The sequence below is a fragment of the Mya arenaria genome, chromosome 4 (genome assembly GCF_026914265.1).
Source record: "Mya arenaria isolate MELC-2E11 chromosome 4, ASM2691426v1".
Classification (NCBI taxonomy): domain Eukaryota; kingdom Metazoa; phylum Mollusca; class Bivalvia; order Myida; family Myidae; genus Mya; species Mya arenaria.
Genome location: NC_069125.1, coordinates 76905352 through 76927894, shown reverse-complemented (window position 1 = coordinate 76927894; position 22543 = coordinate 76905352). Strand labels below are relative to the sequence as shown.

Here is a 22543-nt window from a genome sequence, read left to right as displayed (position 1 = left end):
GCATTTTTTAATCCTTATAAAATAACAGTAAAACCCAACTGTCAACCAACTTAAAAACCGCTCCTACCACTAACTAAATAAATTCCCATTCCCATTCCATAATAGGCGCGCACTTCAGTGCGGCGCCAATAATATCTTGTGCGATTTAATTTCAAAACCTTTCAGTTTAAAGTTTCAGTGAAAATGCACAAACAGATGTATGCATTAACATACACTTGTGATAACTATGTCAAACTCACTGCAACAAAATAGTAAGGCAGACACTTCTTCTCACATCTTACTTTTTATACCCCTGCTGGACTCAGTTTGTCTGTCTGTTCATCGGCCTGTCTGTAAACTCAACCTGACTGGATTTGGATGAGACTTTGCAAGTGTGTTTGGTACCAAGTGAATTTGTTACATTAGTTTTGTTGTTTTTAAACAATACTGTACAGAGTGTTGAACATTAGCTTGTCCATCCACAAATCCACCTGTCTGTAGACACAAGCTTGTGCAAGCTTCATCTCCAAAATCCCTGTTTGGAATAGGATGAAATTTTGCAGGAGTTCATTAAAAGCAAAGAGCATGCCATTGACAAGGTTTGCTCCACTGTTTTTGACCTTTCTTTTTTACACTACATGGAAAACTTCACAAAGGTGATTTACATGAGGCCAAGTGGTGCATTCCCATTCAGTGAAGGCTTCATGGGAGACTCATCACTCCTGCTCTAGTGTGCATGATTTTCAAAACCTTTTTGAGTTTTAGATTAAGAGAAAGTCAATCTATTTTGTTTAAAACACTTTTTTTTTTTTTTTACTTTTTATTAGAACGTTTTTATTTGGAATTTGAAATAATTCAGCAAAAATGGTAATCGAAACAATCTCCAACCTTTCTGGTCAAAGTCATTTCATTTTAAAACCTGCACTTAAAGAACATCATGGTTAAAATTAAGCAACACTGTAAGACTTTAGGAAGCATTATTCTGTAAGGTCAGGTGAGCAGTTTTTGTCTTGCGAACAAATACAGCAAAACTGAAATTAATATACAATAAACAAAAAGAAAAGCTTGATTTTGAATTTTAATCAAAAGTCTTCAATAATATACATTATTCAGTACAAAAAACAATTGCACAAATTAAAAATTTCATTAGATCATTACACTTAATTAACATAGAAATACAAGTAACAATTGATCTATTAAAAACAAATTAACAAATGACGTCACTCATGTCACAGGTTCATCACCACCATGTTAACAAATTTAAACACTCCGCAACATGTCTAGAACTGTAACCTTCTATCAATTTCAAAACGGAATTACAAAAGCATTTACTTCATTGACATCTTTCATTGAAAAGTGTATGTGTGTTCTTGTAGAAAGTCCTATGTTATTTGCATTTAAATTAACATGTTTTTATTCTCATATTAAAAAAAAGATTTCAAAAATATCAACAATAAAATGCAAAGATGCTGAGATTGCTGAGACTAAGGCAGACATTGAGGCTACAATGTCTACTTTTATTCAAACATTCAACCTGTTTGGAAATGTTAAATATGCATTGCAACTCTTATATACAATAGTTTTCTCTCTTTATACATATATACACTGTATTGTTAATATATATCTCTCTTGGTGCAAATTATATACAAGTGAATTATGTCCTTAAATTCAGTCTTAATTTTTGTTCAATTTTTGTATTTGGGATTCATTAATCTGAGCAGACTGTGTGCATCGAAAATAATTTTCATATAATACTGAAAATACCAACATAAAAACTGAGGGGTTTTAAAGATAAAAAGAGCAATCATAACTGATTTTTTTTCTAGCAAAAATTAATCATGTGTTTAAATAGTTTAAATTCAGTTCATTTGTGGTGATGAGAAACATAAATGTAAACATATAATTATGATGAAATGAGGTAACATTAATACATGAAATTTTAAAATGTCCGTAAAGAGTTAAAAATTACATTAAATATAGGTATATCTATGATCTATTGCATATTACAATAAATATTGCAAAATGAGCTCCCTTAAAATACATTATTATGCAAACTTCTCTAATTGTGTTGGTTTATCAGATTAATAATTAACCACAGAAATATTAATTTCGTATGTACTTTGGTTAGAAATAAGCCAGTTAGTTCTGTAGAAAGTGTGATTATCATCAGGCTGAGATTAAATATTGATTAGAGTGAAAGAATCACTTTTCTATACAAGGGGACTATTTATTTACATGAACAAAACATAACAAAGTAAGTCAGTAATGAGATGGCCTTGACCTTAAAATGAGCAATGACCTTAACACAACAAAAAATAACTACCAACTTCAGAATTTACATTAAAATTACTACTGTTCTTCAATGAGATATATCAGTTTGTTTACATGTACATGAAAATATAACATGTCAACTTTATTTCCTCTTCAAGATAATATGTCAGCATCATTTCCCCTCACAGATTACATATTAACTTCATTTCCCCTTTAAATTCTTGTATTAGCACCATTCAAATTCTACAGGAAAAAGGGAGTGCACTGGAATGCATCGTATTAATACTGCTTCCTGAATTGATCATATACGGACACAAATGGTCAACAATGAAGTAACGATCAAAACATATATTACTTTGGTAGAGGGACATTACGATTTAAAAATATAACAACTAAAGCAGAACCAAAATTGGTTCAAGTAAACTGGGACTCAAAAACAGGTTAATAACACAAAATCCATCACTTGATAGGGATGGGTACACATGTGTAACTTTATGGAAAGCTGCTAGATGATTTGTGTGAACATGTAATATAAATATCCAAAATCAACTTTTTGCAATATTTGCATGAATGACAGATAAACAGCATTGTTGTAAATAAATAATATGTTTTTTAGTTTAAAAGCTCTCATTTAGTGTCCCATCTCACTATGGCATTAGAAGAAACATCACAGATACACTTGTTACACATAGAATTATGTACAAATTGCCATGCACCATCTCCCAACCAATTATGGCAACAACTGACCACATGTTCAGGAAGCATTCATACAGAAGGCAAGAGTTGAAGCAGAGCTTGGCATTTCACTCATCATCTTTAAAGTTCCAAATTGTTTGTTATTAATTTTTGTGTTCAATGTTTTTAAAAAAAGTGTAAATTAGCAATTAACATATTAGTGCTTCTGTTCTAATCAAAACTTATTTACCAAAAAGAAATGGTTGATGAAGTTAAACCTTGATGTACATAGGGCACTGTTTGGTTTGCGACATGACATCTACCGTATAGTCATATTATTTTAAACCATATTCCTAAAAAAGAATTGACTAGTAGCGGTATGATGCATAAAGTACGGCTATTAAGAAACATCTGAATATTTCATAATGATGAAAGCTGACCATACAACTAAAAGCAGCAGAACAGATAAATATTTCTTATTTCTACATGCAACTCCTTTATAGGCAAGAGCACTGCACTTCCTTTTGTTTGATATCACATGTTTCATGCCAGTCTACCTCTCTTAAGCAATGTAGACTGTGTTAGTTCTTTGGTTAGCACATTTTGTCATCCAAAGTCAACTTGTGTGGCCCAGCCTGTTAAGCTAGGCTGGTGACTACTTTTACCACAATTATGCAAAAATGCACTTATTTGAAAAGATAATTTCAAAACCAGTCCATATATCTGGCACTTTTGATGCTGTGTCCTGTCTTGTTGACATCACTCACAAACTTCACACAGACATAACAATAATGGAATGTTTCAATTCACCCTTTCAGTGTCACTCAGGAAGTCTATGCACTTATGGCTTCCTCCGTTTTCCACAGTTTATCCTCTGGTGATGATGAGCAACAAGAATCTGATTCAGGATGATATCTTTGCAGCACACAATGAAGACAGATCGTAAGTTTATGATTGGAATAAAACACTAGCTACCCTCAGACCCTGCTACCGTTGTATGAGCCATGTGTTTATGTACAGTATATGAGACAAGGAAAGACAGAGACTGAGCAGAAGGGTTGGTACCGCACTGGGAACCGCGGCACCACTTACATCTATCACGCCCGTGTTACCGTGGTCAGGCACATTTATAATAGTATCTGTGTTGCCAGGTGAAACAGGAATGTCTGCAAATAGAAGAAAAATAGTATGGGTCCTGATCGAGGAAAACATCTTGACAATGTAGACATTGATTTCCCTTATATGCAGATTCCTTGCACCAGCATTTCTTATAACACAAATGATTAAAGTGACACTCTTATTCAAAATCAACACACATGTACTGAAAATATAAAATCTGAGTGATAAACCTTAAACTTCTCACTAAAACATGCATTTATTGAAAATATTAATTACTGATAACAAGATTTTAACCATGTATTTAATAGCTGAAAAAGCAAAAATATTAAATAATTGGTGAGTGCTAAAAGCTTTACTGTTATCTACTATCGTCTCATAAGGTAGAAATACCATGTTTTCTGCATCTTTCTTTAAAATTCGACTCGGTTTCCTTCATAAAAAACACTGTTTTCGACATTTATTCATCATTTTTAGTATATTAAAATAATTGGATTAATTGTGGTAAATCTTATTTGGGAGTGGGAAGTGCATCTTTAACGTTAATGGCAGTATCATAACACTTATTATATCATTAACTGAAAACCAGAAATGTTGAAATGTTTTAAAACTGGTACCTGTAGGTCGAGGTTCTGAATGAGGCGTTGTTTTTATTGAAGGTTTCGGGGTTGTTGGTTGAATTTTTACAGTAGTGGGCTGTGTGGGCGGGGGTTCTGTTGCAGCGGATACTGTAGGTCTGGCTGTGGATGAACGTGGGGTTGCCTTTGGGGTGCTGGTCTGATGTGGGCCTATAGAGTAGAAACAGTTATGTTAGCTTGACTTCATTTCACTGTCATAACGGAGCGACAACATAAAACAAAATCACTTGTTGGATCATATTAGTGTTAAATTGCTTTTCAAAATATAATAATTATATCTTAGAACCCTAAGACAATTTCAACAGTTATATACTATTCAAAAACAAAATACTCTATTAAACAGTACAAAATTGAAAGAAAATATGAAAGTCTGCATTTTGCATGTGCTCGCTGACCTTGTGTTGGGGGGAGCTTCTGCCCAACTACGGTCAGGTTCAACTTCATGTTCTGTTCCTTACATGCCCCACCATACGTGTTTAACAGACCTTCTGACGTCCCTGTGGAAAACGCTGGAAAAAGAGGGGCAATCGTAGTTAAATGTGGGCTATTATAATCATCAAGAATGTTATCATTAAGAATAATAAGACATTACATGTATGTCATAAATGTGTTCCCCACCTGCTAAAAACATATTATAATCTAAGTAAATTAGAACATTTTATGTAAAATCTTAATCATTGGCAGTGCCATACGAGAGTGGCACAGACTGTGGCAGGTTAGTGCAATTAAAGGCCAGGGTTGCACTGCTATTCCTTAATAATCCACACATTTTGTGTTGGTATGTGGTGGAAACGTAGGCTGGCATTGCAGATTGTTGCCACCTAAGGACTTGCTTGCTTCTTCTTTATAATTAAGATTTTACATAATGTTCTTACTATCATATAGATTACCAAAATTCCGACTTAATGATTAAATTCACACTAATTTAGATACATACTGTCTCACACTTAAGCCTTGTATTTTTATTTTGATGAATGAAAATAATATATGTATAACATTATATATGAAGTGTAAACACACTTAATCGAGCTACATATATTATTAATAACCACCTGATCATTTAGTAATGTTCCATACTTTCAGGACATTGAGTTACCAAGGAAGTAATTTTACTTATAGTTACAATAAAAGAAAATTTAAATGTAGCTTACATGCTATATAATAACTTTTCCCAAGCTCAAACTCTTTAGAATTAGGTGTTCCTGTGAAATTCGTAATTTCGACTGTGAAATCAAACGTCATATTTGGCTTGTTACAGATGACAAGGACCGAGCTACTCGACTTGTTGTTGGTTTTGAAGCAGCTTGTATAGCTTTCCACGGGAACCTGCAATATAGATTGCCAGTTGTAGGCGGGCAAACATTTGTGGAAATATCCTTTAAACTGATGAGCTGAGCAAGAATCTCAAATGTTAAATTAGTTAATAGCAGTTTAATCTCCAATCAAAAAAGTGAGTTTGATTACAATCTGTACAATAAATAAGAGGAATGATGATTGCAGAATCATTCCAATTGTTGATTAATTTCTATCAATAATTACTTGACCAGCTTGCCCATTATAGCATGTAGTAGAGCTCAATTGACCCAGTATAACATGTAGTAGAGCTCAACTTTCCCAGTACAATATGTAGTAGAGCTCAACTTACCCAGTATAAAATGTAGAAGAGCTCAACTTACCCAGTATAACATATAGTAGAGCTCAACTTACCCAGTATTAAATGTAGTAGAGCTCAACTCACCCAGTATTAAATGTAGTTGTGCTCAATTTAACCAGTATAAAATGTAGTAGAGCTCAACTTACCCAGTATAAAATGTAGCTGTGCTCAACTTACCCAGTATAAAATGTAGTAGTGCTCAACTTACCCAGTACAATATGTAGTAGAGCTCAACTTACCCAGTATAAAATGTAGTAGAGCTCAACTTACCCAGTATAAAATGTAGTAGAGCTCAACTTACCCAGTATAAAATGTAGCTGTGCTCAACTTACCCAGTATAAAATGTAGTAGTGCTCAACTTACCCAGTATAAAATGTAGTAGAGCTCAACTTACCCAGTATAAAATGTAGCTGTGCTCAACTTACCCAGTATAAAATGTAGTAGTGCTCAACTTACCCAGTACAATATGTAGTAGAGCTCAACTTACCCAGTATAAAATGTAGTAGAGCTCAACTTACCAAGTATAAAATGTAGCTGTGCTCAACTTACCCAGTATAAAATGTAGCTGTGCTCAACTTACCCAGTATAAAATGTAGCTGTGCTCAACTTACCCAGTATAAAATGTAGTAGTGCTCAACTTACCCAGTATAAAATGTAGTAGAGCTCATTTGCTTTGGAGGAGCTGGTCTGTAAAGGGCAAACAATCTTCAAATGAGAGCCCATCGGAATGGATAACTGGGCACCAGATGAATTGTTAAACCTGAAAATATACAACAGAACATTCTTGGTAAAGATTGTATACCACAACAAATGAGATCAACAATTCAGAGAGACATGAACTATACAGAAATAAACCTCTATCAAAATCAATCCAATAGAGATGAGATCAGGAATTTCATGTTTTTGTTTCAATTTCCTGGTTCTGATCTCGATTAGAAATTCTTGGCATGCAGCTATGCATGTCATTTTGGGCGCAGAGAAACTGCGATTCCAAAACATTATTACAAGATTAAAATTAAGGGTAATGAGGGATTCACATTTCGTCCCCAGTTTGCTTCTAATTTGCACATTATACAATCAGCCTGCATCCTGAATTTTGTAATTTTCTGATCAAGCACTCCTGTCAAATTTGTCTGATTGCCAGTGATCCATTCCAAGTTAATCTTGAGCAGTGTCACTCAAAGGTTTGCAATAAATGATAGGAAAGCTCTTGGATAACTCAGATTATGAGTAAATCAAAAGATACATCTGATTCCTTCTTCAATGGAAGCCTATGTGATTGACGCTAGAAAAACTTCCTATGTAAAAATTGTACTAAAGAGCTAGAAGAATTTGAATAAAACAAATCAATTTCCATAATGACCAAAGTCCTCATGATGTCCTCTCGCTGGGTTGAGGAGAACATTATATTTATGTGAGTCACTGTTCTTAAAGTTCTGTTGGAATTTTAAAAAAAACTTTAAATCAAAGCATTCAGCCTAATAGGTCAGGTCAAGTTGCAAAGCATTTAGATTTATAAAAAGAGGAATGTTAAGTTTATGTCAATAACTAACATTACCTTAAAAAAAGTTTCCAGTATAATTATTTATGCATAACAATAATACATTAAGTTCATAAGCAAGTGTTTTGTACATCACGGGAAATCTATCATTCTGAGTGATGACAGTTTTGTCAATACCACAAGGGGTCCACTGATATATATATCACTCGCCTATCCATCTTGTGTCTGAACTTTGCTCCCTTACTTCAGGTCTCGCAACAATTATTGACAGAACATTTTTTTCCATAAAATCAGCACTTGTAGTCTCCTCAAATGCTTAGATGAGCTTAACAACTATCTATAAATATGAAAAAAGTTTCTTTTTCTTTCTTTATATCATAATACCAGCTGCTAAACATTTCCAAACAAAAGATGTCATTTTAATGAAACATTATGTGTTTGCAGATATTTTGGTGGATTTTGTCCGTTGGGACCATGCCCGGGCCGCCATGGATGGAACAATCAATGCAAATAAGGGAGAATTTGTGAGTTTGCGACGGCCTTAATACAATTATCACCACATTTAAGGCCCCAGTAAGGTAATTAATTTAATGAGTTTAGAAGAGTTTGCTGCTCATTTAAATTTGTTAAGAGAAAACCCTGGCCATCAAGGATATTGGAAAAAATGCTAAGAAATCCAAAGAAAATGTAACCCCTGCTTGACTGCTCTCTCATTCAACTATAAATAACTCATTTACTGTGGCCCCACTGGGCTGTAAGATTAAGAAAATATTAAATTTGTTTGTAGCCATTTTCTATGACTAATATTTCTTTACACTTGATTGATTATTGTGATTATCGGCATGTTGTGTTTTGGTCTTTGTGAGATTGTCATATCTTTTACAATAATTCCATCCCAGCACTGTTAATCGCAGATCAAAAATGGGGCTGAAAACCATTACTAGGGATAATGATGTGAATATGATGGCCTTATACGGCTGATATGCAGCTAATGGGAAAATATAATGGCAATCCATATTACCAGTCTCCCCTTGTTGACACTGACAGACTGTACATAAAAAAAACAGATTTAACAATGAAAAATGTGTCAAATTCAAGTCATCTTCATGTAATTTAAGTCAGCATAATAATTATAGTCTACAAAACCCTTGGGGGTTTTATGAGAGAAGTTTTAGCATTTAACAGAAAAACTAAGGTAAAAAAGTTGTTTTTTTAAATACTGCCCAACAACAAGTGTTGACCTGCAACACCTGTCTACTAATTACATACATGTCTGCTGTTTCACATCTCACCATCAACAACAACTAACACAGACATGGACATGAAGGCATGAATGAGGCTAAAATAACAGGCTTGCAAGATTGTCACAGCCAGTGAGCCAGTTGCCATCCTTAATCACACCTTTGCTGACCTCAGACTGGTTACAGAGATGGTCATTTATGCACCTCTTTCACCAAAAAGACTGGTAGTCAATTAAACTCCTGACCTTAGTTAAAAATAATTGCCAATGATTGACCTTCCTTGGTAATCTGATTCAGATGACCCTTTAAAAATTCAACCTTATTCTTTTCTGCATTTATAGCCACATTGCATGCAGTAACCATTTCTGCAGGTTTAGGATGTGGTCTCATTGTCTGGCACGATTTTTCATCACATGGGAGGATTGTTTTTTACCACTTTCTGTTGAATAATGAATGCCTTTAAAGCAACCCATGCCTCCCTTGCATCAATTTAAAAGGACCTTCATTTTATTAGGTTTTATTTTTTTTAATTAAATCTTTGCCAGGTTATTGTTCAGAGTTGAGCGTATTATGTGTTTTTAGCTTTAATAAGAAATTGCATCCTAAGATCTATAGTGTTAAGACCAATTACAAACTTTCTGCAATAATAGTCCATAACTTTTTTTTTGTATTGAAACAAAAGAAATCTTCCTATCTTTGAACAACACCCTTTTGGAAATTTTGGAATCTGATGCTGAACCATTAACTGAGCAGAAGTCATCTATTTTCAGAGTCATTAATTTCAAGAAGGACGTTTATATCTTGAAGAAAGCAAATTTCATTTCCGTAAAATTCAAAGAATGTTTCAAATGATACACTTGTTGATTGAATGCCATTCAAATGTTTCTTAAGAAACCATAATTAAGGCAGAAATTGCTCTATTCAATTTCATTTTCAGATAACATTTTTATAACTAAATCTTTCTCTGTAGCATTTAATGACATAATATAAAGGCATTTTATGCCTATAATATTTATAGCCTGTACATCTATTGGTGTATGTAACAGACGAACATCACAAGCATTTTCTATTTAAAAAGAGACCTATCTGATATTTACTGCATACAAGTTTTGATGATGCTGGTCATGTGACAGGGTTTACCCAGAATACCCCAAGGAGCTCTCCAACAATGGAGACACAAAGAGGTTGTCTATACAGGCCAATCACAGACCTGATTGATACAGAAACAATGGGGAAGTAAAAACAACTAATGAATATCAATGGTTTTTTTTCCAAATCTAGTATGATTAATGAGGGAACAAAATCTGATGGAATTTGAGACTAAACAACACCAGGGCTCCTTTTGCAACTAAAAATGGTGGGCTACATTTGCAAAGCGGAAGATCCATGAAAAATGACTGCACTATGTCGCCAAGTCAATGGTCAAGGCCCCATTAGCACCACTAAGGAATGATTAATGGATATTTAACTTGTCATGCAATGCTTAAAGGGATCAGTTTGCTAACACACATTTGTGTTATTATCTGTAATTCATTATTATGCAAATGTTATAACATAACAAAATCTAAAAAAAAGTTTGAAGTAAGCATCAGGAACCAAAATTCACCCATTGCAAGAACATTATTGACTGTCTGTTGGACAGCTAGAAATTAAAGTTGATTATTATAGAGTTTTTCATAAAACTTTTGCCTTGAATCCATGTTTTTTTTATTCTGCAACAAATCGCACTATGGAGCCGAACTTTCACAATCATCATCAAGATACATATCTGGCAGCAAGAAAATGAGAATTAATCAGGCAATTTTCTCATAAACATGGCATTTTCCTATAAACTCTATGTCATAACGCAGACATGAAAACTCATCAGTTCTGTAAAAATGCATTAGTATTTCATTAGAAATTTCCAAGCAATAAATAATTGAAAGTTTGAGATAATGTCACAGTTTTAAGCTTACTGTTTAATATCACAAGGGGGATTACTGGTGCATATGACTTCCAATAAAAATGTATTTTTATATTTTTGGTTTAAGGGTTTGTAAATGAAAATTGCATCCATTTCTAAATCAATATCTGCTGTAAAGGAGCCACTTCAGGTTCACTTAATACCTAAGCCAAACCATTACCAAAAAACTCTTGCTGCAAATACATATTTCCAGACATTGAGCCTCTCCTCTGAGTGCTCAAGCATTAAAAAATACATATATTCTGCAGAATAATGCTAATAAATGTTGAGAAACTATTGTTGAATATAAGACTATTCACATTCATCATTGTGAAAGCAGACTTATGAAATGCAAATTTTGGTTTTCCAGACAACTGCAAAAAATATCCAGAAAATATATTAACAAGGTGGAGAGATAAGTATGACAATGTTGTAAGAAGTAAGGCTAGGGCAAAAAAGTTCAACACCCAATTGGACACACCACACAGAACCTTGTCCTCTACAAGCAGGGCCCAAATTGTCAGAGAAGGCTCTCTCCCTCATATTGATTCTCTAGGAATCCACAGGAGATCTCTGAGAACAAAAACATTCTCCCTGGCCTAGCCTGCTATTAAAGAGGCTTCCAGGGTATTATTACAATGTTTTGCCCATTTTAAAGCGATTTAATTCAAGAAACTCCAGGAAAGTGTTTGCTTGGAATTCAGTCTTTGCAATTTTCCAACTTGATGCTGTGATTAGCATTTGCTTTGAATTTAGAGGAGATTATGATCCTGCTTGCAAAGCTGTTATGAAACCTGCCTAAATCAGCCTAATACCAACATGATCTATTATAATAGCAGCTTTATCATAATAACAGCAAGAGACAGGGACAAGCCACACAAGCCATTGTCTGTTCATTTAATAATCATTAATAGCCTGACAGTTCCAGCAATGGTCATTAAAAGCTCTCCTGTATTGTCATAACTCATAAAACACATCGATTAAAACCTAATGAATAACAATCAGAGACTGACCAGCCCTATTGTCTCCAGATGAAATCACTACAAAATCGTACAGATGATTCATCGGAAAGATTTTTTTCAGGGCATAAGTGACATTAGCAAGAATGTATCACAAATCATAACTGCTTTGTAAATCCACAAGCAGTCTCTTGCGCAGACCAATACAGGGATAGCAGTCTCTCGGTCTCACCAAACCTATCTTGTAAAAAGTATTGACCCAGTAATAATTGTAAAGGAAGTGGACATTTTGACAAAGCCAGTATGACAGTGCCGCCACATTGGGGGGCAGACCGGCGCTCCATCGCAATATGCCAACTGTGGCTCCGATATTGTGATCACACTCACCAGACGAATCATGCATCTTCAATCCACTAGAGAAATATGATTATTTGGTTTTCCATAGCAAAAAACATGATATTGATATATTGTTTTCATTTAGTATAAAGACCCACATCTGCTATCTATGTAGTTTGAAGCATCTGTAAGTGTTCGTTTCAGGCTATTCAATTAAACAACTCTGAAGACTGCGAAGAAAGAACCAAGTGGTGTTCTAACATAAGCAAGATCTTCTGAAAAAATATAACCCACAGATTTCCTCTTGTGCATGATGTATCATTGTCATAAAGGCTGGACAATATGGCAGGTCTCTCCACTGGGGCTTTCTCCAAGCCACCCGCAATCCTGCTCCAATGACGATTTTTTGTCATATTCTCAATCTAGCACCACAAATAACAAATAACATAAATATCATATCTGGCATTTATGTTCCACCAGCATCAATAAAGCCACAATAACCTCTGCCTTCCCTTGCATGTGGAGACAATTGACTTCCCTGTAATTGGGAATCTTACCATTATTAAGAATTCCTTAGCTCATAAAAATGCACTTTGGCTTCTTCAAAATGGTAACTTACTGCAAAACATTAATTGGACATGCAAGCAACTATGATTTATATGCTAAGTATTTGTTACCAAACTGTATGAGAACAATTAATGTTTACTAAAAAATATGGGAGGGAGCTACTGGACATTGGTGTCCACTCCATGAATGAGCAGGTACTAATTCAGCATGCGACAGAAGTCATTAGCAAACATGGCCAGCTGAGGCATTACTTCCTATACTGCCCTTCACTTCCTCATCAATCATAATTAAAGAACTCTTTCAACCAATAACATCTCTTGTTATGGGCTAGTTACCTTTTGCTAATGGTATCTTTACCATTGACTTAGATGATCACAAGGTATAAACACACAAACGAAATTCATTTGAGAATGTGAAAACCAAACCTGAGACAATGGACACCACAGATATATACAAACTTGAACAGACTACAAGCAAACGTGCCAATGACACTTGAGAGATCTTCAGTGCCTGTTTGCTTTTCACAGCAGTTTTAAATTGATGGAAACTAAACAAGTTTGAATCCATGATATTCATTCAAAATTTACCAAAGTTTTCTTAATGGTACTCAGCATGTGAGTTTAGAAAACCTAAAGTGGTCTTCATCATTTTGTACTCGGCACTTGAAAATTATCCAAATACCTAGCGTTTTAGCGCATTCTCAACTGAGCTGAGTAAAGAATGATAACAGTTTTGAAAGACATTCTACTTTACACATGTCAAGCAAATTTAGTCATTATTTCAATGAAATGCATTTTTGTAAAACTAAGGTATCAATAACGCTCTATAGGAAAGCAGTTCTCTTACTGGGCCCACAATGATCAGCATTCTGTGAGGGAGTTTTATACTACAAATCCACAACATGACCCTATAATCTGTTTCAAGTTCCTTGTACTCAGGAGCCCTCTTCATATTGTGACCTAGCTGTATCCTGATGCTTGGATTAGGCTCATAATTATAATCTGCTCCCTTAATCTGACAAATAATGAGGAATTAGAGAGTTTTTGGAGAGCTATTCTCTCTGTCTAACAGAGCATGATCTCTTCAACCTCTCGCTTAACGATATTCACTGCATGCCTTCACTTGAGAATTTACTAAATGCATCAAACAGTCAAGGCAATAGCTTTGTCCAGACCACCACTTTTTCTACCCTAAGCTCAGGAATAAAGGATGGCAGCTATTTTTAAAAGGGCTAAAACAAAAGTTATAATACCCTGAATGGCAAGAAAACTCATGGAAACAGACAGGACAAAGAAAAGTACGATGGAGATGTCTTTAATTAATTAACAATTCTGAATCTATTTATCATTTGATTCACATGAAATTAGCACAACCCACTTGAAGGTGATTCAACATTTTAATCAATTACTATAATTGTGTATTTAAGACTAATTGTTGAAGAATGAAATGTTTTCCTGGAAAGCTATCATCAATCAACCAATGATAGAGCATGTAGCTTTTGTCAGAGGCAAGCCTAGTTATAATGTCTTCATCCTTCCGCTGATGATCAACATATGGAAAAGTTTTTTCGCAAAAAAACAACAAAAATACTTTCATTATAAAAGTTTAAGTTATGCTTTTATAAGGGTCAAAACTGGTCTCTGAATGTGTTTCAGTTTATAGGAGTTCCAAGACCTATTTCACAGAATCAACAAATTTATTATTATCACTTTGTAATGTACGGTAAAATGAAACAATAGTTGGTCAAATAGCAATAAATCTTTTTGTGTCAATCATTATTTTAGTTGACTGTCACAGTTTATTTAAAGACCTGTGGCTGCCACAGAGAGCTGCAGATGGCATTATTAGCACCCAGTTAACAGTTTGTGCCATACTTCAGCAACCATTTATACTGGGTCTTTGTTCGTTTGATCAGATTTTCACACAAAATGTCACAGTAAGTAAACAAATCAACAAAAAACATCAATTTCAGTTGCCTAATTGGCTTTCAAATCGTCAGCAATTTTTCACAAATCCCCAGATCGCTCTTTTATACTCAATATTTGCATTGTGCTTAGGAATGATTTTAGGAAAGATTTCATCTCTGTTAATATAATGCTCAATCATTAAATATAATTGTTCATTTTTGACGAATTTGGCCCTTTATTTCAAAATCATGAATACTTGAAACAAATTTTTATTTGTTTATTTCCTGCTAAGTCTATAGACAGAATATCTTGCCAGTTGTCTGCACTTCATCTCAATGGAGTCTGAACATTACACATACATCTTCCATGTTTGAACTTTCAAATGGAAAACGCCCATTTTCTTTGACATTGTATAAAATCAGATAAATAAACTTGAAACATTTCATATGTTTAAGAATGTTTTCTTAACCAGTGCTGCATGCTTTGGAACAGCATGCTGTGAAAGTCGGCGTATTCAAATATGACTTTTTATGATCAGTAAAACTGCAGGTCTCATTGAAATACAGAAAGGGCATGAAACACTCTCAAATCATGACAAATCCTATGGCAAAGATTGTCAATCAAAGTCAAAATCTAACTGAACTTTTACCTCTGGTCCAAGAATTGTATTATTAGAGCAAAAAGAAACATCAGAGGCAATCTATCATATTGTTAATTAAAGCAGAAAATTGGAAAGCATATTTCCATATTAAAACTGTGGGCTTTGAGCACTTTAAGTCATGTTTCACAATATTCTTTGAAAAGTAGAGGTATTCAAATAAGGCTGAATTATTGACCGGTATCTGTGCGGACAGACATAATGGTTGTGAAATTGCTTGTAAAATAATATTCATATGGAGGTTTTGAGCTATTTCACACCGAATGGGTCATGATTCACTAAAATATTCATGTATTCATAATGTTTTCACTCAAATACACAGCTTGAACCAATCTAGAACTCCATCAGATACACAAAACATTTACTCTTTTTGTCCCATTATCTAAAATCAATATAAATAAATATTAAAAGGGAAAAGATTAGTACAGCTGTGTGAAAGGACATATTGAAGTACCTCAAGCCGGCCATTACTAAAGTACCTCAGACCGGCCATTACTGAAGTACCTCAGACCGGCCATTACTAAAGTTCCTCAGACTGGCCATTACTGAAGTACCTCAGACCGGCCATTACTGAAGTTCCTTAAACCGGCCATTACTGAAGTTCCTCAGACTGGCAAGCCGGCCATTACTGAAGTACCTCAGACCGCCCATTACTGAAGTTTCTCAGACTGGTCATTACTGAAGTACCTCAGACTGGCCATTACTGAAGTACCTCAAACTGGCCATTACTTAATTAATTACCATTAATGTTTTAAATTGAGAAGCAAAAGCAAAAAAAAAAAAAACTGACTATGAAATATTGTTATGATTTTAATGCAATTTTACTTAACTGTTATTTTACCCCTTTTTGAAGTATTTTATACATCTAACAAGAGTTGAAAGAAAATTCATTTATAAATTGAATTGTCCGCATTTAACTATTTTTATCTGTTGGGCCAAGAAATATCTGAAATTCTAAAACAAACCAATTAATTTAAAAGCTTGATATCACTGAACAAACAGTTGACCACTGACACCGGTCCCTGCTTGAGTCAAGGGCACATGGTCAAACAGTTGCCTGCTATGCCCATCCATCCTTGCCCAAGTCAAGAGCCCATGTCAAACACCTATTAGCAAACTTTCCATTTCATTTATACTAACAGAAAATTGAGTCACTGTATAAGGTTTTGATCATGTACTGTAAGAAACTAAGACCAAAAATATATCAAAGATCATATTCTCATTCAAACTAATCAATTTATACATGAACATTAACAGTCTTCATTTTTAAATCAAATACCAAAAGACAGGTACATTAATTATAAATACTTCCTCTATATACATACACATCATCATAGATCAATTACTGATCTAACAATATCAAACTTCTAAGTTCAATTCAAATGAATTTAAAATAAGGAAATAATATATTAACTACATTTTTTCAAACCATGTACCAAATGCCATGACCAACAAACTTTCTTTTGAGGAGCTCACAGCAATTTTTCTATTTACTTCAATGAATATAAAATAGCTATAAATTATCCATCCAACATCCATAAAGTGTTTATTACCATTTAATGAGAGCTTTCCTTTGAAATATGGATCACCAGATTCAAATTTTATGAAAGATATATTGTGAAATAAGAGATAAGATCATTAAGGCAGAAATATAACCCTGCACCAGTCTTGATGAAAGCAAGGACATCTGGGCCCATGTAGAACTGAAAACTATGTCATGAAAGACCTAACTCTCACTGCAGGTCCAGTGCAACTACTCTTGGGCAAGGACAGTCTCAGGCTGCAGGTAATAATGGGGACAGGCAAACCTTAATTTACTAACCTTTAATTACAAGTCTAGGCACTTTATTTTAAACTGAAAACATTGTTGTTGCCCATTTAAAAAATAAAAGTGAAATCAACTTTTGACTCGTGTTGTTGAGACACTGGAATATGCTTGTAAAGCAGTCTTCTATAATGCAAAGAGACGCTGACTGGCAATCTATTAGGTCCCTGGTCCACATCACTGGTTTTAATTAACTTGGCACCAGCCTTCTGTTCTAGGGCATGCACCTTGTCACGTGTTACATCAGTAACTTCATTCACTCAGCTCTCTGCTGTATTGTGACTTTGTGATTCAGGAGGAGCTGATATTTTGTTTGTACTGTTTCAACTTTAAGGCATTCACTGCCAGTTTATGTATTTCATTGATGTTATTCTGATATTCAATAGATAAATATGTGCACTATGCAGAACATAGTTTCTGCTTGAATACCTTAGAACTATTGCCAACGGGAGATGCCAGGGCAATTGAGGAAATATCTGACGGTGGCACTTCCACAGGCTGAGGATCTGAACACTGCTCTGTCATTTACAAGGACATTATATTCTGGTCTGATCTTTTAACAATATTGATTGATTTAAAGTGAACTCAAGCTGTTTTCTTGATTAGAAGTTAATTGTAACATCATGTATTGTAATCTAGTAAACTAAGCAGATTTCATTGTCCTCAATTAGTGGAAGTCTTTAATACAGGATTAAACTTAGGAGAATATTACCTTGCATTTATTTTGTCATAATGCAACATAAAAGTTACAATCAGTTACAACTTGTGTCAGTCAGGAACTAATTTACTCCTAATGATTGCCTTATCAGATTGCTTCCCTTTGATACCTGCATTATCTCCCTTTAATGAAGCAGGCTATTACATTCCCCCCACTCGTAACAAGGTTATATGCAGTCCGTCTTTGATAGCAAGCACCATGATAACATCATAATCACATTTAATTGAGATAATTATGAAACCCATAGCGCAATTCCACCATTAAGGTTTCATCAATTCAAAAATATCATTTCATTTAGGAAATGGATAGATTATTTTTTTAAATATCTTAGTTTATTGATCTCAAGTAAAATTTCACATGACCTATGTATCAAATATAAATGTTAGGTCATCATTCTTTTGAAAGTATCAATATTAAAGATTATAATCAACTTCAGAAGTAAAATAAACCCAGGAATGACTGAGGGCATCTAAGGATCAAGGTATAAAACAGAAGACAAAGGCACACAGTAAAGGCTTCTGATCTCCTGTGTGAAGCTGGGAGACAGGAAATTAAGCAAGAGTCGGAAGTCTCCTTGAGCCTGGAACTAAACTTGTACTTGTAAAATTGCATATGATTTTAATTTACATTTTTTTTCGTCTTTATAGTAAAGGACTATTTTTCACTGAGTGTTGAGTTTGTAAAAAAAAAATCGATTTTAATTAAATAACTTATTTTAAGATAAACTCATATTGGAGATGAATTAAGAGGCGTTTCACCCTAAAATACAGCTGCGATGATGTTATAATGATAATAAATAAGAACTAACAAGAATTATAAAGTGATGGATTAATGGTGAACAATGCAATTTAAAACCATTCAAAATTACGTTTTCTCCCTCATGGTGGATATGTATCAGCTCAGCATGTGTTCCAGCTCTTTATGTTTTTCATTAAAAACCCAGACTTTCTGAGAAAAATATAATCATAAAATAGAATTTGCCTTGACTTAATTCAGATTAGACTGATACTTCAATTACATGGAATCTGTGATGCTTAAATTGTACAATATAATAATACATGCCAGTTGTAATTGTACATACCAAATCTGACACAGACAATCAGTTTTTTTTATAATATACCTTATTTAAGATACAAGTATATATGATGTTTCATGTGTTAACTTGTCCTTTACAATTAAAACTAGTAATACAATAGGGTTGTGAGTTTTGCATTTAGATCCAGAAAGTTGTATTGGACTCGGGTGGATTTGTTGCTAGGTTTGGATTTCACTAGGTTAATAATAAGCTGGGTGAAATCAAAATCTGGAAAACATCCATGAGAGTCTTATAACACAGAACAAATAACCCTTTCACTCCATACATTAGTGGCCTCAGACCTATGATGTCAAAAAAAATGTCATTTCAATCAGACACTATTTTCTTTGCACTAGATGGGCTGAATTTGTAAGGACTACTGGGATTTTTGATATGTATTGTGTGTGGATTTATGATTGGTATATAACTAAAGTGGAAGCTTCCTGGATCCAGCATGGATGCCAAAATGGACAAGCATTGGGTGAATTAGAAGCTAAAATTATAGCTGTTTTTGAAAACTTATATGGTAAAGATTCTGCTGCTTGCTGTGCACCTACTAGTGAGAGAGGCTGTACAAAAAGAGTGTACCATGTTTCTACAAGTGTTCATGCTTCTCCCAGGGGAAATGAAAGTAAGAAAGTCCGATGGAAGATTACAATTCCTTCCAGCTCAAAGAAGTTTCCATGCCAAAGAAGACAACATAATTCCAAAGATTGTTCTAAAACTGTTCAATTGAAAATTTAATTTAGAGGAAATGATTTCCTTGGAGTCGCAATCTTAAATTATTTCTTGCAGACGTCACCATAGATTTGTCTTCGGGAAATTACAATTACTGGAAACGTTTCACAACTGACAGTTAGAACAATTTTTTTGACACAATGGCTGCCTCTGAAAATAGACCCCTACTTCCAGGGAAACTGTTACAACTTGACTCTCAGGGCTTCAAATTATAATTCCAAAATGCATAATTAAATTTTTAGTAGGCTTTCTACATACTTCACATGAATCTGCTACAAGAAAAACGACATGTACAGGATATTCATGGTGGACACAGTCATGATTGCTTCAATGACAATGATTCAATAAAATGCAAACATGACAGAATGATGTCGCTTTGTTTTATTAAGCATTTACCAAACTATTACAGGAAGCCTCTTTCATCATAAATCAAGCATTGCAGCTCAGCGAAATGGGCCACAATTACTGCTACAGAGACAAGAAGCAATTGCCACAAAGCATTCAAGGCATGCCTTGATTTATACAAAATATTATTAAGAAATAAATAACATGTTGTCATGTTAACATAGATGAATCAGAGGTCGTTCATTTCCTTCCAGTCTTCAGCTATCAACAAGTTGTTTGCAGTGTGCTCAAGTTCTAAAAGTATTAGTCCCAAATGTATAATTTGACAAGAACTGTTAAAATACAAATGTCCATGCATAAGAATTTTGTGGCATAAATATAAAAAATAGAAAAATCATCCCCAGGTAATTGAAAAAATTGGTTATAAAAAATGCCTACAAAAAGTCTGTGTGCCAGTGAACAAACTTAAAAATGTCAGATTTATGTCCTTTATGAAAGTTTTATGTGATGTTAAAACAGCATACAAACTTTGCGGTACATTCTAGTTCAATTAGAAATGTTTCTGCAGCATGCAGTTATAATTGTTTATGATGAACTGAATTATTCACTTACCTATTGTTCCAAAATCAGCAACGCAGCACATGAAAATAGAAAAAGAAATACTTTAGCTATATTATACATCAAGATCATCCTAAATTGTAGGAATAAATCATGTGATGACAGAAGAACATGCATACAACATATGTAACATAGTCGTAATATAATTAACAGGTCATCAAACCATGATTGCTGCTATAAAGGAGCAATGCATTGCCTTTATGAACAACATGGGGGAATTTCTAAAGGAGGCCTTCAGTGCATCCACTGGAAGAGATAGATCTAGTAAGGTGTCTGGTAACATATGTTGGAGAAAACATTTATTACAAGGCTGGAAAACTCATTACTGTATGTAAAATGGGCGGAAAATTGATATGTAAAACGGAATTTTGCACTTCATGATCATAGAAAAGGTTAATCAATGAGCAGACTTCTCTGACAATGTGTAAACAATCAGTATGATAAAATAAACACCCACACTCTAGGGGTAGTTGGTGGGTTCTTAAAATATACAAACAAAATGTTTCCAATTGCTGCCAGAGAACCAGGTTGGTCAGTTATGTGATTGATTACTCTGTGCCATTATATTGAGTCCCCTCAAACCATGGTTGAGTCTTCCTCCACTGTCATGCCATATCAGTTAGACATGATAAATAACTCTACAATCAATTTTGTGAACTTCAATTTCAGGTTAGACTCAAACCCTTTTGCAACAGACCTAAGTATTATCAACACAGCCAGGGATGAAAACCATAAGCTCTTCATGGCAAAGTAAACAGCCAGATTGAAAACCATATTTGATAATCATTACAAAGATGGAGGAATCTCCTGAGAACACTTTTATTAAGTAATAAATTTGTTCAGGGTTGAAAAATATCATGCCAATAAAATTGGGAAAGCTTACTGTTTTGACACTATAAAATATTTGTACTAAGAGACATAAAAAAATACATTTTGTTAAATAAAATTTAAGTAAGTTATTTGGCTAAATGAAATAAGAGACATACAAGGATAAGGCTTAGGAATTTTAAGAAATCAGACACAATTCTTAAAAAAAATATTAAAGTGGTCTGGTTTTGCCTTAAAGGTCAATGCAAAATACAGACATCTGGTCAAAGATGCTCACAAATCAAGAAGAGAAGATGTGACAAATGAGTTGTTAAAGCCTGTCCTTCAGAGACTGTGCACATCCACCAAGCCAGCAGGTTGTTGTTAAATGGCCTGACTGCACTTCACCAGATTGATGAAGTTTCAATAGAGTACTGATTATGTCAACCCCTCCTCTGCAAACATCAGCAAGTGTCATCCAAAAGTAAGCAATCAAGCGAAAGTCAAAACTTTAAATACCAGTGCATTTAGTTGTCTCTTATCCTTCGTAGTGTGTCGTAAAGATTTGTTGTTTTTTAATCTTGATTTAGACTGCATGACATCATGAGTTAGATATGGAATGTCTGAAGGATAACTCCAAACCATGTCCCACATCATCTTTGGAGAAGAATTCCATTCATATTATCAGTTTAATACATAAATCAGTTCAAAGAATCCCTTTGGATAAAAGAAATGAAATTAATCAATGCTTCAGATTTACAGTAAAGAACCTCCTATTTTCAATTTAAAATATATTTTGAGAAGTATTTAGCACCTACAAAGTTTGTTGACAGATAAAAACCGAATTTAATCTACATTGACATAGGTCACATTTGCCATTTTAAACAGTTGACAAAAACATGGATTTGTTCTGAACTCTTCAGGGAGATAAAAGCTGTGAGCACAGTTTAACCCAATCAGTATGCAACAACAA

General features: G+C 34.2%; 1 protein-coding gene across 2 annotated transcripts in view; it reads right to left on the bottom strand.

The window, feature by feature from the left end:
* Nucleotides 1-1044: 1044 nt before the first annotated feature.
* Nucleotides 1045-22543, bottom strand: part of LOC128231834 (ephrin-B1-like) — an 89242-nt gene continuing 67743 nt past the window's right edge. For both annotated transcript variants that reach the window (XM_052945054.1, XM_052945053.1), the window contains exons 2-6: nt 6976-7093; nt 5831-6005; nt 5075-5188; nt 4659-4829; nt 1045-4091 (exon numbers count right to left, since the gene is read on the bottom strand). In XM_052945054.1, coding sequence (XP_052801014.1) covers nt 3913-4091; nt 4659-4829; nt 5075-5188; nt 5831-6005; nt 6976-7093 — 757 coding nt within the window. In that variant the 3' untranslated portion in view covers nt 1045-3912. The remainder of the gene's footprint in view (nt 4092-4658; nt 4830-5074; nt 5189-5830; nt 6006-6975; nt 7094-22543) is intronic.